This window comes from Limulus polyphemus, unplaced genomic scaffold (genome assembly GCF_000517525.1).
Source record: "Limulus polyphemus unplaced genomic scaffold, Limulus_polyphemus-2.1.2 Scaffold767, whole genome shotgun sequence".
Classification (NCBI taxonomy): domain Eukaryota; kingdom Metazoa; phylum Arthropoda; class Merostomata; order Xiphosura; family Limulidae; genus Limulus; species Limulus polyphemus.
In genome coordinates this window covers 94,638-111,632 of record NW_013666377.1, presented here as the reverse complement: position 1 = coordinate 111,632, position 16,995 = coordinate 94,638, and the positions used below count along the sequence as shown (strand labels likewise).

At 29.8% G+C, this 16,995-nt stretch overlaps 1 protein-coding gene across 2 annotated transcripts in view; it reads left to right on the top strand.

The window, feature by feature from the left end:
* The window catches only part of LOC106460419 (probable sodium/potassium/calcium exchanger CG1090), a 47,746-nt gene that overhangs the window by 5,935 nt on the left and 24,816 nt on the right, over positions 1 to 16,995 (top strand). Inside the window, exons 2-9 of one of the 2 annotated variants that reach the window (XM_022387130.1) lie at positions 1,941 to 2,061; positions 7,668 to 7,742; positions 8,595 to 8,763; positions 9,057 to 9,263; positions 9,615 to 9,715; positions 11,158 to 11,244; positions 14,930 to 15,030; positions 16,731 to 16,954. In XM_022387130.1, coding sequence (XP_022242838.1) covers positions 7,737 to 7,742; positions 8,595 to 8,763; positions 9,057 to 9,263; positions 9,615 to 9,715; positions 11,158 to 11,244; positions 14,930 to 15,030; positions 16,731 to 16,954 — 895 coding nt within the window. In that variant the 5' untranslated portion in view covers positions 1,941 to 2,061; positions 7,668 to 7,736. The remainder of the gene's footprint in view (positions 1 to 1,940; positions 2,062 to 7,667; positions 7,743 to 8,594; positions 8,764 to 9,056; positions 9,264 to 9,614; positions 9,716 to 11,157; positions 11,245 to 14,929; positions 15,031 to 16,730; positions 16,955 to 16,995) is intronic. The other variant, XM_013920114.2, reaches the window with a different exon arrangement.

Below are 16,995 nucleotides of genomic sequence, written 5' to 3'. Positions count from 1 at the left end.
TTAAAATGAAAATTACTTTGCATGATAGATAGGCATCATGTGAAAAGAAAAAAAGGCACGAGAAAAAAATTGCTTTACAAACCTTAAGGCTTAATATAAAAAATTAATATTTTGCGTATGAAAGCATTGTAATGTTTACTGATAATCTGCCAAATTTCATTAACAGTTGCGTACTAATTTAAAAGTTATAGCATGAAAACTATAACAAGCAAAAAATGGTAACGAGGTCAGTCCTAGAGACCAAGCCCATGATGAAAGAGTTAATAAAACATTATACCAATCTTCTTCATCTCAATCCCAGATACACACATCCTAAAACTTGAAAGAAGCACAGTAAATAGATAGTAGGGGCTCTAGCAGTTAATGACTTGTCTCTTTCATTGGTTACATACCACACAAAAGATTAATTAATAACAAGCTAGTTTCTTAACTGTTTAGACTCATAATTTTTGTACATTCTTCTGTTGATTATATGTATATATTATATTATATAAAGTTGCTGAAACCAAATGTTTTGATAGTTATATGTGCATTAATATTTTCATCAAATGTTCTTTGATGTACTAAAGGCCTTACCAATACAGTGGATAAATCTTTGGTGATGGCTTTTTTTTTGGCTCCACTTATGATTTTTTATTTAGGAGATGCCCTGTAGAGTTTAGGAGTACAGAATAACTTGAGAATGCTGTTATTGTTAATAATCATCACATTCAACGCATTCTATTGGTTGAACAAGAAAGTCTTCAAATTTATGACCAGGAGAATTAAAATGTTGATATTGTAAATTATTATACTGTTATATCTGTTCATTCTTCCAGGTGAAACATTGAATAGTTTTCCTCAAATGTTTCTCCTTAGATTGTCACAGCTAAGTAGATTCATTTTATTTTTTGTTCAACAGTGTAGGTTTGGTAAATTGTGATTATGAACCCCAAAGTTTTATTTTTCCTGAAAATAGAGAATGTATTTTCGTTAATGATGTTGCAACATGAGAGCAATTTATATGAATTTGGAATTGGGACCATGTACATTTGTGTTTAATCATTACAGTATTAAGGAAAATAATCTTAAAAAGAAGCCATTTACAACAATTTTTAATCAAATTGCTAGCCCTGTCAATCAAAATATTAACTTAACCAAATAGTGAGTAAACAAATCATTGTTACTCAGCTTACAACTACAGTATGAAAATGCGTATGCTTTCAGTGTCGCATGTTTTACTTACCGATTATATTCAAATAATTGTCTACAGATGATGAACAGATAATAAGTGTAATATTTTTAATTCTTCACTAAATTTTCAAGGTCTTTACTTGATTTTACCTGGTTTTAAAAATTAAATATACAGAGAAAATATATATACATTCACAGACAGCATTAAAAAGTATTGCATCAAAAGGTTCGTTATTAAATGATTTATTGTTGTAGTGGTAATTCAGCTTGTACATTTGTCTGCATAGTTGTGTTTGTTGTGTATGCATACTGCTGTTTATTGAAATACATGCCTTTAAAAAATCTTATAATTATCTTACTACAGTGAATAGATTTTTGTTACTCACAAAATTTTTGTACTTGAGATTTATTGAAGAAATACTTAAAGAAGTAAACCCTCACTGCAAAATAGTTCCTGCATTCAGTACCATTACATAGATCCTGTATTAGTGTTGGTTTAGCTCAGCTGTAAAAGATAAATACAATGTTGTAATGTGTTCTATCACTTGTTTCATTCGGCAGGTTCTTTTATTACATTACTTGGTGAAAATAATGCAAAGGTCGGATGGCAGGAGCTTAATCACTTCTATAATATAAAAAATAGCATATGAAAGTAAAACATAAATACTAATATACAATAAAAGCCATAAATTTTGTGCTAGTGTAATTTATGTCTATTAATAGTATGTGTAAGATAGTGTTATTAACAATAATCTAATTTTTTGCAGGTTGCAGTTACTTGTACACGGCACATGTAATTATTTTCAATGACAATCTGAAGAGGCCACAACTTAGCAGTCTTTGATCTGTGCATGTGTTCTGAACAGGAAGCGACTGTAGATATATTTTGTAAGTGTAGTTTATATCAGTTAACCCTAGAATTACTGATAAACTTTTTATATGCATTTTCCTAAAAGCTGCTTATGCACCAAATGGGTCCATGACTTTGTTAAGAGTCACACGAAAAAATTTAAGTAAAAATACTATCATTATTGCAGTAGACTCCACTAATTATTGATGGGTTACACTATAGATTTCACATAAAAAATGAATGATTTCACCCAAAAATGTTTGACCAGTTTTTTTACACGCTTAATGTTTGTAACATACAAACACTACTCAAAACAATACAGTATGTTGGCCCTACAGGCATTGAATGTGTCAGATATAAAAGACTGTTCAGTATGATAGTGTTATTAATTAATTTATTTTGTGTTTGTAATTCATTGATGTTGAGGCTGTTGAACGTTGTGTGCAATCCATTGATGTCGAAGCTATGGAGATTTCTAGAAGACCTAAGTGACAGACGTATAAATAGCTATAATCAGACAAGTAAATCAAGAGTAAAAGTAAAGTAATGTGAAAGAGAACTTTGGTTAGAGAAAAGTTAAAAAAAAGAAGTTAACCATCGTGGGAATGATTGGCATAATGGTTGATATGTTAGAGTTAGATTAACAGTTTGAAAGAGATAAGGAGAATAATTTGTATTGTCAAAAGGTGTTTTAAACTAATTGAACCCACCTGTGTGGACTTTAATGAAAGGCAGACAATTATTGGAAGTACGAAAAGTGGATTATTATTGGAACTTCAAGATACAACTGCAGTAACTCACATGACAATGTAAGTTAATTATATATGGATTCAATTGCAATAAAAGTAGAGAAAAATAGTTCAGCTTGTCAACTGAATTCTAAAGCTATTGAATTGGCCTAAGTGAACTTTTGACTGTATAGAGAACTGTATAGTGTAAAGAATTTTGTACATACATTTAACTTGTTTCGTATACATATATTATTTGAAAAACAAGTGGAGTTCTTGCTGTTTGTTCATTGTCAAATTTATCACCAACAAGTCACAGACACCTAAAAGAATCCTTAGCCCATCCCACCCATATATTTATGTATACTACTACTAAAAATTAAGTTCCCAACAAAATGATATACAAAACATTTGTTGATCTGGGGGATAAGAGGCTTTTTGTTACTGATATTAGCATAAGGCAACATTGGAATAAACATATTATACAATAAAGAACTAGCTTACTTTTACACTACATGATTTATTTACATCATTAGACTGGTTAGACTTGTAATGAAACAGCACTTTTATACCTCATCATCATCTATGCATGTAAAAGTAAAGGTTTCAGGTAAGGTTGCTTAACCACAGAATGTTATTACAAAATAACTCATAAAGTGATCAGGGCCATATTGTCAGTCATATAGCCAACTTTTACTTCTTGAAGAATGCTTATTGAAGAAAAAGTGACAGATTTATATGTGACAAAGGTTTGAAGTCTTTAATTTACTGTGGTGATAAGAACTATTAAATTCTGCAAACTATTTATGTATAGTTGACTTTTAAGAGTAAGAAACTTATTTTAATCTTGTTTAGAACTTTTTACTGTTTTTAATTTTGGCCCAGAAGGATATCAACATAATGGAAATAGTGCAGAGACAGGGTATTAAAATAATTCATGATACTGAATTCTATTCTGATATTTTAGATAGGGACTCCAATGCAGAATGGAAATCATTTAATAGAGCCATATGGGTGTATGTTCTGTTGTAGATATGCAGTTTAGATACCCACATTGGTCAGGAAATACAAAAATAGAAAGTAAGCAAAAAATCACTAGTGGTCAGAGTTTATATATTTATTTTGACTAATAAATTAATTTCACGAAAACAATCAACCAATAGAAATTAATGTTCCTGATTATTACCGTTTTTGATTATTCCAATAGCCAATTAATCGAAATTAAAATTAAACCAATTCTCACAAAAATAATCAACTAGTTAAAATTAGTTGTTGTTATTTCAAGAATCAATTAATCAAAATGAGTTAAATTTTCTGTTTTCAGTTGTTCCAAATATCCAAGTATATGAAGTATTCTTATTATGTATGTTTATTGTTAAGCAGAAAGTTACATAATGGGTGGTTCCTCTTCCCCAGTGGCTCAGCACTAATTCCGAAGACTTATAATGCTAAATACCAGGTTTCAATATTTGTGGTGGGCACAACACAAATAATCCATTGTGTAGCTTTGTGCCTAACTATAAGCAAACAAACATAACAGACACGTGTGGTAGGATGCTTTGTGATTTTGAGGGGTCTCAGGTTTTATTCCCATTACCACTATATTTGCTCAACAGTCTTCCATTATGATGCTATTACTGTTCTAAAGCTTTGTACCATACTCATGTTACCAAACAACATGCAAATTGTCCCATCATCAGTTATATAGTAATAAAAACTGAGACCAGATCAAGTATACTAGAACTCAGAAATCTATTTCTACCTGTAGTTGTCTTTCATAACATATGAAATATTTGTAGTAAAACAAGCTTCCTTTAACTATAGATCACTTTCTTGTATTATTGTAAGTTTTTGCTATGCTGTGTGTATGCGGGGAGTGTGGTTTGAGCATTTTTAATTGTATAAAACTGTCTGTATAGCTATTGTATGAATATTTGTTTAAATGCTGTTGGACATACTTTTTACTTGTTTCTTTAAATATCACAGTAAAAAGATTGAATTTCTTTTTCTTCTTTCTTCTGCATTTTTTTTAATTACATGATAATTCAAAAACCAAAACAATGATGTCAGACAATTTCACTGAGGTGACGTAGATTCAAATGGAGTATCTGCTTTTATAAGCATTATTAATAACTAGTAGTAATTTAAAAAAATTATAATTCTAGTGTAAACGATGTTATCATTACCACTTTAAAAAGCTTAAGTACAGGAATTACCAGCCAATAATAGATAAACAATAAATATTACAGTTGGAACCTTGTTGTATTTAGAACTTGGTTATAAATACTACCTTTCTATGTCTGTTGAAACACTGCATAAAAAAAAAAAACAAGTATAGAAAAAAAATCTTTTAAATAAAAGGAAGTAAATATAGGCATGGCTAATATTAATTCTTCAAAAACAGTGCAAACAAAATAGTAGGGACAGAAGTTATGTAAATTCATGATTAATGAAAGGTTATCTTAATACCCTTTTACTGTGCATGACACAAGGTTTTAGTGTCTTACATTCAAAATTTTATTATACTACTTTTTGTTTATGTTATACCAATTAGAATAGTATAAAATCTTAGCTAATAATCCATATTTTAATAGTATACAAGTTTTAAGTTCTTAATTATACAAGGAAATACATAAGAAAATCCTGAATTTCCACTAGTGTGACACATTTTTTCTTAGCATGTCATCATCCTTATTTTATCCATGACCCCTCGATAATGTACAAAATTAAACGTAAAATACACTATAAAATCGTTATTGCTCAAACAGACCATAATTTTTATAGCCTTCGATTTTGTTTGGTTACAGAGCTATCAAATAGAAAATCAGACCCCTCCTTCGATTTTGTTTGGTTACAGAGCTATCAAATAGAAAATCAGACCCCTCCTGCCACACCCACCTGTCACATCCTCTCTTTCACAATTCGTTGATAGTTCTCTCTTATGTTTCATTATATATTACATATAACCAATAGAAAGTCAAGGTTTTCATCTATTAAATGGCATGTTGTATAACGTTGTGTTCTGAACAGATAACCATCAGTTTCACTCAGAGTAGCGACATTGTTCCAGAGTGAAAGTTAACGACTAGCTTGGATGAATTTGTAACGGCTCTTGTCACATAGTTAGAAAGCCAGGAAAGTTTTTTAGAAGTAAGTGCATTTGTCTACTTTTTTGCATGTTATTAGTCTGTATTCTTTGGGGCATTATTTAATTAAATAAAAATTGTTAAGTGCTTTACTATAATCACTAAAAAAAATCAGGCTTAACTCTCCTCAACAATCGAGAGCAAGAAAAAAAGAATATTGGGTAAGTACTTTATTTCTTGTTTTTCATAGTTATTCTTTATTTATTATTATAAAAGTAACAAATTAAAAGTGTGGATCTTTTTAAGTTATTTAAGACTAGATTAGGTAAAATAAGTAATAATAATAATATAATTAAAATGGTTCACAAGGCATGCACACAAGCAGCTCGTGGATAATGTAATTCGATAGTATAACGTGAGCTGCAAGTTTTCCGAGTGATTTATAACTTATGATGGTGTGGAAAGTAGTTAGATACAATTCAAATGGCAATAAAAAGGGTAATAAAATTTAATTATAAATAGATGTATAATGTTACGAACTTAGAGGTACTTAGGATAAACAAAAGTAGTTTCACATTACAATTTGAAGTCATTCTAGAAAGAAAAGAAGGTTAATTTAGGTTTATTTCAATTTTTTTTCTTTTGATGGTTACATGCTTGGTCAAATTTACCAATCCCATTTTGAGATAGGGTAGAGAAAATAAAATATAAAATATATTTAGTGAAAAAAAATTTTTGAAATGCATTGAGGAGGTTTTAGGGAATACCCAAAAGAAATTTGAGATGACGAAAAGTATTTTTACTTTTAACATGAAAATTACTTTGCTCATGGACTATTACAAACAAATACTCTATATATTCATGGATAATTCTTTATTTTATTTTATCAAAAATATTTCACTAAGAAATATGACTTTTTATATGTGAAAGACTTGTAATAGTAACTGAAAGACTGCCAAATTTCGTGAAGATATGCCCAATATATATAGAGAGTTATAAGTATCAAATTTATCTCAACTTTAAACGAGTACAAAAGGTCACGTGACTCGGTCAAATTGATCGACCCTGTGTTGAGAGAGTAAATTAGGCATAAAGTTGCTTTCCTTATATATCACTGTAAAAAATGCTCATAAAAACTGCAAGATGCAAAATACTAAACTGAAAATTTGTATGCATCTCCACATGGACCTAATGAACTTCCATACCAACTTGGGTGATGATCCATCCACAAGCTGCGAAGTAGTTACATGCACAGACAACAGACAGTATTATCAATCACAATTGAGTTTAATTTATCCTATTTGTGTCTGTAAACATTCTATTACACAGTATGCCTGTGCTATTATGTAGGGATGATGCAAATGCCATACCTACTATCTTTTAGCATTGTTTTTGAAGAATTGATATTAGCCATTCCTACATTTACTTCCTTTTTTGAAAAGTTTTTTCTTTAGTTGTTTTTTAATGCAGTGTTTCAGTAGACATAAGAAGGTCGTATTTATAACCAAGTTCTAAATACAATGAGATTATAACTGTAATATTTATTGCTTATCTGTTATTGGTTGATAATTCTTGTTTCACTCTGTACTTAAGCGTTTTAAAGAAACACCAAATTTCTGTAAGAAAGCAAACTTCAAAGGGTAATGATAACATTTATATTACCATGTAAATCTAAAGACTGGTTTTTGCAGTTGTTTATTGTGCAGTAAAATACTGTGTGGAATATTGTCATTCATACACAAGTATTTTTTGTTTAAGTGTAATTTTACACCAAAACACAAGAACCTAATGACCTTGTTCTAATTTTATATCTTCCCCCTCTCTCCTTAGGAGGTCAAGCCATAAGTTTAAGGACTTATTGTGTTAAAATCCAGGTTTCAGTTCCACTCAGTGAACAAAATGCAGGTAGGCAGATAGTCCACTGTGTAACTTTCTGTTAAAACAGTTTGATATCTTTATAGAGAATGCATATGTATCAATGCAGACATAGTTTTAAGTATTAGCACAACATACATTGTCATGAAATTGCAAAACTTGCATTAAAAAAAAAGATACTTTGTGTAATATTTTAAGTATTTATAATTGAAATGATTACATCAATGCTTAGGTAGATAACCTGTGCCTAATCAAGTGTAATATTACAAACACTAGCATTGGCTTCAGCCATTTGGTATTAGATTAACATACTTGAGGCTTGTTTACATTGATCTTGAGCTAACTTATTGTAGACTACCTCTACACTATTGCTAACTGCTTAACCATTTATAAAGGTGCTGTACTTTTTATTTTATTTCATTAATATTATGTTTATATAATCAATTGTGGAAAAGTTGTGATTTGATAATCACTCTGATTAGAGAGCATTAATTACTACTAATTAACAGGATATCAAAAAAAAAAAATAATTGGAAGTCAGAAAACCTTTTAATTTAATTTGAAGAATTTCTAGTTTTTCTTTGCTATCATTATACACATATATGTACTATTATAGTTTTTTTAAATAACTGCATATCTCGGCAAATTTAGTTTATGTTGTATGGATAACTATTATGTATTTAAAGTTACACAATATACCATATTGAAAGTTTATACAGTTAATTTTAATACATGACTTTTTTCATAATAAAGAAACATTGTTTTTTTTTGTAGACTTCTTTTATCCAAAAGAATTTGTCCGTTTTGACCATATTTCTTGTAGAAAAGTTGTCTGTTAATGTTATTTGTGTAAATGTATAAGAATGAAATTTCATTTAACAGGAAATGAGAAGAAGACAGCATGAAGATGCTATCTTGGCCATAATAAGTATCTACACAGCGGGTGTCGCTTTCTGCTGTATGGGATTAGTTTTGTTCTTCTGTTTGAATCATGTTTTAATCACAGATGAAACCACCCTTTCTTCATTTTCAGCATACAGTAGAAATGGATGTAAGATGTATATTTTTTATTATACTTGTGCCACTTGCCTCTCTGTTTTAACTGTTTGAAGTAATGAATAGTCCAAGTGTTATGAAAATATATACCTTTAATAAAGTTTGAGACTTTGGTATGAGTAAATTCAGATTTTTTTAAAATTCATATTGTCTGTTTTTATTTCAATCAGTAGAAGTTTCATAGATTCTACAGGCATTTAAATATTCATACAGATCACATAGAATGCTTTAAGACTTCTTATGTACACGCCGTACATTTTAAATGTTATTATTTTTTAATTATTGTAGCCAAGCCATTGCGTCATCTGTTGGAAATTTCTAGTACCAACTGCACTCCACCTGGAATTGAACAATTTCCTCAACCCCTTATGAGATATGAAGTACGAAGGGCAGGAGGATTAGCATTACACATTTTTGTTGCTCTGTATATGTTCCTTGGCTTGGCTATAGTTTGTGATAAATACTTTATGTCAGCTGTAGAGAAAATGTGTGAAGGTATGCAGCTATTTTTTATTGGAGATTTAAATAGAAACAATGAATATCTGCTTTTCAAGTGAACTTGACTGATGAGTACTTTGCATAAAGTATGACAAGCATAGGTAAAAATGTTCTGTTGAGTACATACGTTAGTTTTTTTTGCCTTATAGTCTTCAGAGTATATGTCCATTATCCTTGCATTTATGAATGTTTCTTGTGACAAGTTATCTCTATTTCAGTTATAACATTGTGCATTATTCTTTAACTACAGTTTATAAAATCATAGAATATATATATATATAAAAGAATTAATGAAATACCATTAATCTAAATTTTTTTATTTTAATATATATGTATTTTTAATGACAGTGTTTAAAATGAAATCTGATGTTGCTGGGGCAACTTTCATGGCAGCTGGCAGCTCAGCTCCAGAACTAGCAACAGCTGTTATAGGTGTTTTTGTTGCTAAGGTGAGTTTAAAAAAAGGTTACTGACGTTCATACAATTTTATTTAAATACCAACGAACATTTAACTAAACAAGTAATACAGAAATGACATATCTGATGTGATGTATTTGACCCTCTTGCTATAGGTATCCTTTTCTGCATATCATAAGTTTCACTGAGTTACATTCAAAATTGAATTAAACTGCTTTCTTATCATGATATACAAATAAACTTGGCATAAAAATGTAGATAATAATTCAAATTTTATTATTATATGTTTTAAGTTCTTAATTTTATAAGCCAATACAATAAAACAAAATCCTGAATTTCCCCAAGTATGAAATTGTGACATTTGCTTTCTAGGTAATCCCTCTTCTCTAATTTATTTACCACTCTTCTGAAAAGTATGAAACTTAGCATGAATTACTCATTATAATATTCTCATTGTTCAGGCTTTGTTCATTTTTATGGCTTTCAAACTTATTTGATTTCAGAGCTATAAAATTGAAAATCAGACCCCTCTTGCCATGCCTGCTTGTCACATCCTCTTTTTTACATATTGACATTTAATGTTATATTATTTAAAACCAATAAAAAGTCAAAGTTTCAGTCTATCAAATGATATATTATGTTGTTTGCTCTACAGAGAATTGTCTATTTTACTTATAGTTCAAATTGTATTCCCAAGTCATAAATGGTACAAGTGTATATTATATTTCTACATGTACTGTCCAGTTGTTTGTATGAAAACAGCTTTGAACAGTATAAATAGTTTTGTTTTATTGTAGATGTCAGGTGTAACAGATACACTAATGAAACAGACTATATGTTTCCTGCATGTACATTGCATCAGTAATAACATACACATGTTAAGTTTCCTTTATTATTTTTGTGTGTCCAGTTGTTTGTATGAAAACAGCTTTGAATAGTATAAATAGAGTTTTGTTTTATTGTAGATGTCAGGTGTAACAGATACACTAATGAAACAGACTATATGTTTCCTGCATGTACATTGCATCAGTGATAACATACACCTGTTAAGTTTCCTTAATTATTTTAATTTTTGTGTGTCCAGTTGCTAGTATGAAAACATATTTGAATGGCATAAATGTATTTTAATGATGTTTGATTAATTCCAATGTTCAAAGCTTTTACAATTCATAACTTTAACAGAAGTTTAGAAAATGATATTATGTTGCAATATTGTTGGAGTTAATTTTACTTTTAATGCATTTTTTTTAAAATTACATTTTGTTTAGTGAAATTAGTTTTTCTAAACATTTTTCAATCATTTTGTAGCTGAATTTTTCTCAATTTGTCAAAAGTATTCTGAAGACAAAAGTGCTATTTCCTCAAGAACTAATCTGAAGTACCACTATTCATTCAAAATCAAATGGTATATTAGATTCATTGAACAATGTTTCTCAACTTGGTAAAGATATTTTTGTCTTCCTTATAAACCTAGGACGACATTGGTATTGGTACAGTTGTTGGATCAGCTGTATACAACATAGCATTTGTCATCAGCATCTGTGGACTTTTTGCTGGAAGGGTATGCCTCTTTTATTGATTACTTTGAGTTATACTATCTAAACTTGGTGAAGAACAATGAAGCATTTGTTTGTGGGAATGCTTCTCTTCAAAATATAAAGTAGAAGTGTATGTATTATTTTTTTTTGTGAAGAAACAACTTGCACGTGTTATACTTGGTGTAAAAATTAATTGTGGTTTTAAAGTTTGCATTACAACATAACTATTGGTGTATGTTCCCAGATACCCACGAGCATGATTTTTTTTGAGTTCCGTTTTTGATTTATAATAACTTACACTCAGTCAAGTTTCGATTCTTTACCTATTACTGACTTTTCTATTTCTATTGTTCTTCCTAACTTTGCAACGTAATACCATAAGTTTTCATCTTATGTATGTTACATTTTACTAGTGGTTGAAACTGAGTATTTCATGCTTTTTATTTCATTTTCACATATCAGTTCTTTTTGTGTCAGAACATCACTAACTACATCATCTTTCAGATATTTTTTTTTCTTTTCTTGCATGGTCTAATTTTTTGTAATATGCAATTTATCAAAACCATTTGTTGTAACTTAAAAAACAATTAAATGTATGTATATAAAATGTTCTAAAATCATAAGTGCATACAATATATGGGGCTTGAAATTAAAGCTAGCAAATTGCTGGTTGTGTTGGAATTTTGCTAGTAATTATTGCAAGGCACTAAAAAAAAATGTCTACTATACATTTCAGAAGGATGATTCACAGATTCTTACTTTTGAGTATCAATACCCATGTTACATGCAGTTTAATCCTTTATATTGCAAGATTTTGAGCAGAAGGTTACTATAATTATTTATTACAAGATTGTTTGATATGCTGGTGCCTTGCTAGTTTTGTGATCCCATTTGACCTGCATGATATACCCAGACTAAGTGTTGGAAAATGAGGATAACAAGATTGCAGCTTCAACTCATTTGATTGATGGCCAAAGTACTTAGCAGATGGGCCAGCCCTGGTAGCTGCACTTCCGAGTCAGTGAGTACACATGTGCATTCTAAATCTTGCAGAAAAGATGTTTTTTTTGCCAATTTTTCATGTCTGCAAAATCATAAAAAAGAAAGGGATATTTTTTTTCCAACACTGATTTCAATTGCAGAAAAGGGTATCATTTAAGCAGCTACCCAATGCCATATCTGAGGCCTAATGATTGTTCCTAGGAGTTCATGAAATTCTAATATGATTTATTTTTATTTTTAACCATTTAAAACTATTAAGAATTAACTAGTAACAAAAACGAAGTTTGGACAACTGTTCTATTGTCATCATCAGTTTTTTGTTTATGATTATGTAGTTTACTAGTCATGCCTGCTAATATTTGGGTCAATCTTGGATTATTTTGTTTTGATAAGTCAGTGTTGGGTTCTTGACAGTCACCTGGCTTGAAGTTTTAGTTCAGATTTGGAAATTATGTTACATCTTATGTTCAGTGAGTAATGAATAAAGGTGTCTGCTTTTGTTGGATATTTGTCCTTTGTTCTTACTTAATTTTATATGCATGTTTTGTGCTTAACTGAAGCTTATTTGTTGTCAGTTGAAAATTAAAAGACAATATCGTTGTACTGTTTCTTCATCACCAAAAACCAATTTAAACAACTAGTTCTTTGAAATTAATTAATTCAGCATATAAACAGGAAACTTTGAGTGTTAGTTTACCAAGAGAAGTAATTTTCTACATGTGTTTGAGTTCTCTGTACAAGATAATCCTAAATGCATTATCCTTTTGACAGTTAAACTTGTAAGATATTGTGTATGCTATATGTGTAAACAGCGATAGCAGAAAGGAGATAGAGCTACAATCAAGCTTAGTGATATCTTTTATTAAAATGTTGGAATTTTTTAACAAATGGGTTTATTTTTTAAAACAATTGACATTTTAGTGATAAAGGTAGTCAATTTTGAGCAAAAATTAAATAGAAAGGGGTATTTTTTCACTTTGAAAAACTTGCATGTATACTCTCTGACTTGGGTAGTGTTTGTACCAGGGATCCAGCTGACTACACTTTCACCACCTGGCTTTTGCTGCAGTGTAGTTCTGCTGGCAACAAAATACTTTTCTGAAGTAGTTCATTGGAGGTAATAATAATATAGAATTAACATAAACTGCAGATGTATTTCTTTCCATATTCCTCTTAATTTGTCAGTGATTAACACACATTTTAGGCCTTTTGGCTTCTTTTTCTTCACCAGCCTTCAGTATTTAAACAGTAACTTTTAATAATAATATGCTTTTTAACTATAGCATGACTGTCAGCAGTGGAGTACTGTAAAATTTAATCAATTCAAGTACTCATGATATACATGAACCATTTTCCTCCCAAGTCGAGCATCTTTTTAGCTTTTGTGAAACAGGTAAAATAAGAGCACTATTACATGTAATTAAAATGGGGGTTTGACAGTCCAAAACATTTGTAAAGCAAACACAACACACAGAAGATTTATACTTATAAATATGGTATATACATAGTTATTAACATTAAATACGTGAAATAACAAACTGTGACACAGTTATAGTTAATTTCAGATAAGAAATAATGTTGCTAGTAGCAGTCTTGAATTTGTTTCTGTGGAAAAAATAACTACCTACCATTTGCTAGTGCCTTCAAAAGTTAGTCAAACTTGATAAATTGTATGTTAATATAGCATTTTTTTTTCCTTCTGCATGTACTGTTTTTGTTTTTAATTTATAGGATATGATTTATAATAAAACTTAAATATATTTCAAGTTTGATTATAAATTTGTAATACTGAGGTACTGAAAATATTTTAGATTTCTTTACATGTAAATAAACAGTGGGACCGATAGGCAACATTTGTGAAAGGTTAAAGTAAATTCACCTTGCATTATTCAAGATAGGCAACATTTGTGAAAGGTTAAAGTAAATTCACCTTGCATTATTCAAGAATGTATAGATAGCATGTATGAAAGACCTTATACTGTTAGTGTCCTCATAGTAAGCCAAAGAACAATTTTTCTTTGTTTGGTTTATTATCTAACCATACGTTGCAGTTACAGCTGAAGCATACAATTACTAGCATTCATTGTTATACTTACTTGTGTTAGAGATGGGGTCTGAATTATACTTTCTATCTTTTCTGAATAAATTACTGTCTAATAATACTTCAGTTTTCATGCTTTGCAGATTTTTATAATATATAAAATACATCTATATTTTACTGTTATTTCTAATATATATATATATATATGAGTATGTACTATGATATAACCAAAAGCAACAATAACTGTTGATGATCACAGTTACTGTTCTATTAATTTCTGAAAAAGAGTAATAGAGTAATCAACTGACTAGAAGTTTTAAATTTGTGAAGCTAAATGTAGAATCTTTATGATTAATGTACATGAAACATTAAAAGTGTGTGGTAGGTACTTTCTAAATAACTACTTATCTGGAAGCATAAGAATTTTGTCCGTATAAAAGAGAATTTATTTTATCATAGTGTCAAAAAATGTTCACAATGTGAAAGTTCTCAAGTCATGATATATCTTAAACTGTGATATAACTTGTTTTGTGGTCTTACTTGTTTTTTAGTCTCACAAAATTATAATTAAGAACATTGTACTGTTTTTTTAGCTTTCATACATGTTTCTTGGGCAGGGTATTGTGGTTAAAGGGTACTAATGTGAAATAAATTTCTTGTGGCAGGAGATTTATCTGAATTGGTGGCCATTATTTCGAGATTGCTTTTTCTATCTTATAAGTATCTTTACCCTGTTATGGACTATTTATAATGAAGAAGTTTCCTGGTAAGTAATTCATACAAATATCTATTTTATCACTTACTTATAGATGTCTTATAATTAAATTGCTGAGTTAACTGCTTTGAATTGTACAACTGTAGTAACATGTATATAGTTGATCTCAAAAGAAACTTTAAGTTTTGTTTTAAAGTATATCTATTTTTTGTTTTTTTTTTGGTCGCCAGTTATTTTTAAATATGCAATGAATATTCATCTAACTTCTAGGAATTTATTGGTTACAGTGGTGAGCAGATTCTGACTAAATCCCATCCAGAATATAATAATGATGCATTTGTAATTAAGAAATATTATGTTTAATAAAACACACTTTTGATCTTTGTTTAAAAAATGTTAGGGCTAAGTCCTATAGCTTAGAAGCTATTTACCACTTTTTCTCAAGTGATATGGCATTACTTTTAATATTTTCTTCAACAAAGAACTAAAGATAGTATTGATCACTTTTGGAAAAAATCTTGGGGAACTATTTACAAAAATAGAACAGATAGAAAAGGGTGACGTTCCATAAGACTTCTGTATTTCATATTCCCCATCCCACCATCCCTTTTAAGCTGTTGGGGAGGTATAATGTGATGGTGAATCCCACTATTCATTGGTAAAAGAGTAGCCCAAGAGTTGGCTGTAGGTGGTGATGACTAGCTGCCTTCCCTCTAGTCTTTCATTGCTAAATTAGGTGTGACTACCAAAGATAGCCCTCGTGTAGCTTTGAGCAAAATGCCAAACAACCAAAGCAAATACAGGTTAGGTTGTGCTGGTTATGTATAGTTTTATATGTTACTTGGGAGGATTAAGGTGGATGTCGTGGAACTCTTTCGAAATGTTGTCCTTTTCCCATGTGTGTTACGTTTGTAGATTAATCCTCCATGATTTTTTCTACAAGGCAGTTGCTCCACATTTTCTCTTTGTTTGTTCATCATGATGACTACCTAAGTTATCTGTAAAATAATATCTAAAGAAAATATTGTTTCTGGTTTATGAAAGTGGCGACACCAAAAACTAAAAGTAAGCTGAAATTAACTGAAAAGCTAAAACCTTGCAGCTTTATTTTATTTTACATTCTCTTTACTTAAAAATAAGTTTAAGTACAAATTAGATGTAAAAGGTTAGTGTTATTTTATGAACCCGTAGATTATGAACTAAATACCAGATTGATCATTATTCCACTTAAAACTTCAGAAAGCTTCATAAATGTGTAAAACCATCAGAAAAATTGCGACAGATATTTAATTTGCTTTAAACTGGTGCTTGTGTAAGTCACTAGGCTTAGCATGTAAATTTTCGATTTAACTTTAATGAAAAAGAAAATCTTGTTTAGTTGATTTTGAAAATTTTTATCATTTAAATTGTTTCTCTCTACTATGTGGATTGTATTATTACAACACCATATTTAGTGTCATCTTTATAGAAAAATTTGGATCTTGTGAAGAAAAATGGATACATGTTCCATGGATCAAGGAACAATATTTTATGTTGGTCCTTTAGCTCTGGATGTATAATAAACTTTACATTGTCTACCTACTGTAATGTGACAATCGTTTTTGTTTTATGTTCCATAATATATAATGTGTTATTCGGGCATCATATATATTTCTTTGGATTTGTGAATTTAGACATGAGATAAATGTTATGGCTTTTTTAATTTTTATTGGTCTTCTTTTTATAAATAATTGTATTTTTGTCTTATGCAGGATAGAGTCTGTGGTGTTGTTGAGTTTGTATGGAGCTTATCTAGCTTTCATGTTTGTCAATGAACGGGTGGAGAAATGGGTTAAAAATCTATCCTGCCCATGTGAGTTATCAAAGCATAATTTTCAAGAGAACTCTCATAATGTGGTATATAAACGCCTCTGTGATGATGAGACGGTGGTTCTCGCTGAAGATATGGAGAAGAGTGATGATAATGTAAATGGAGGTATGAGAGGTTTCATTGAAATGTAAAACATTAACACTACA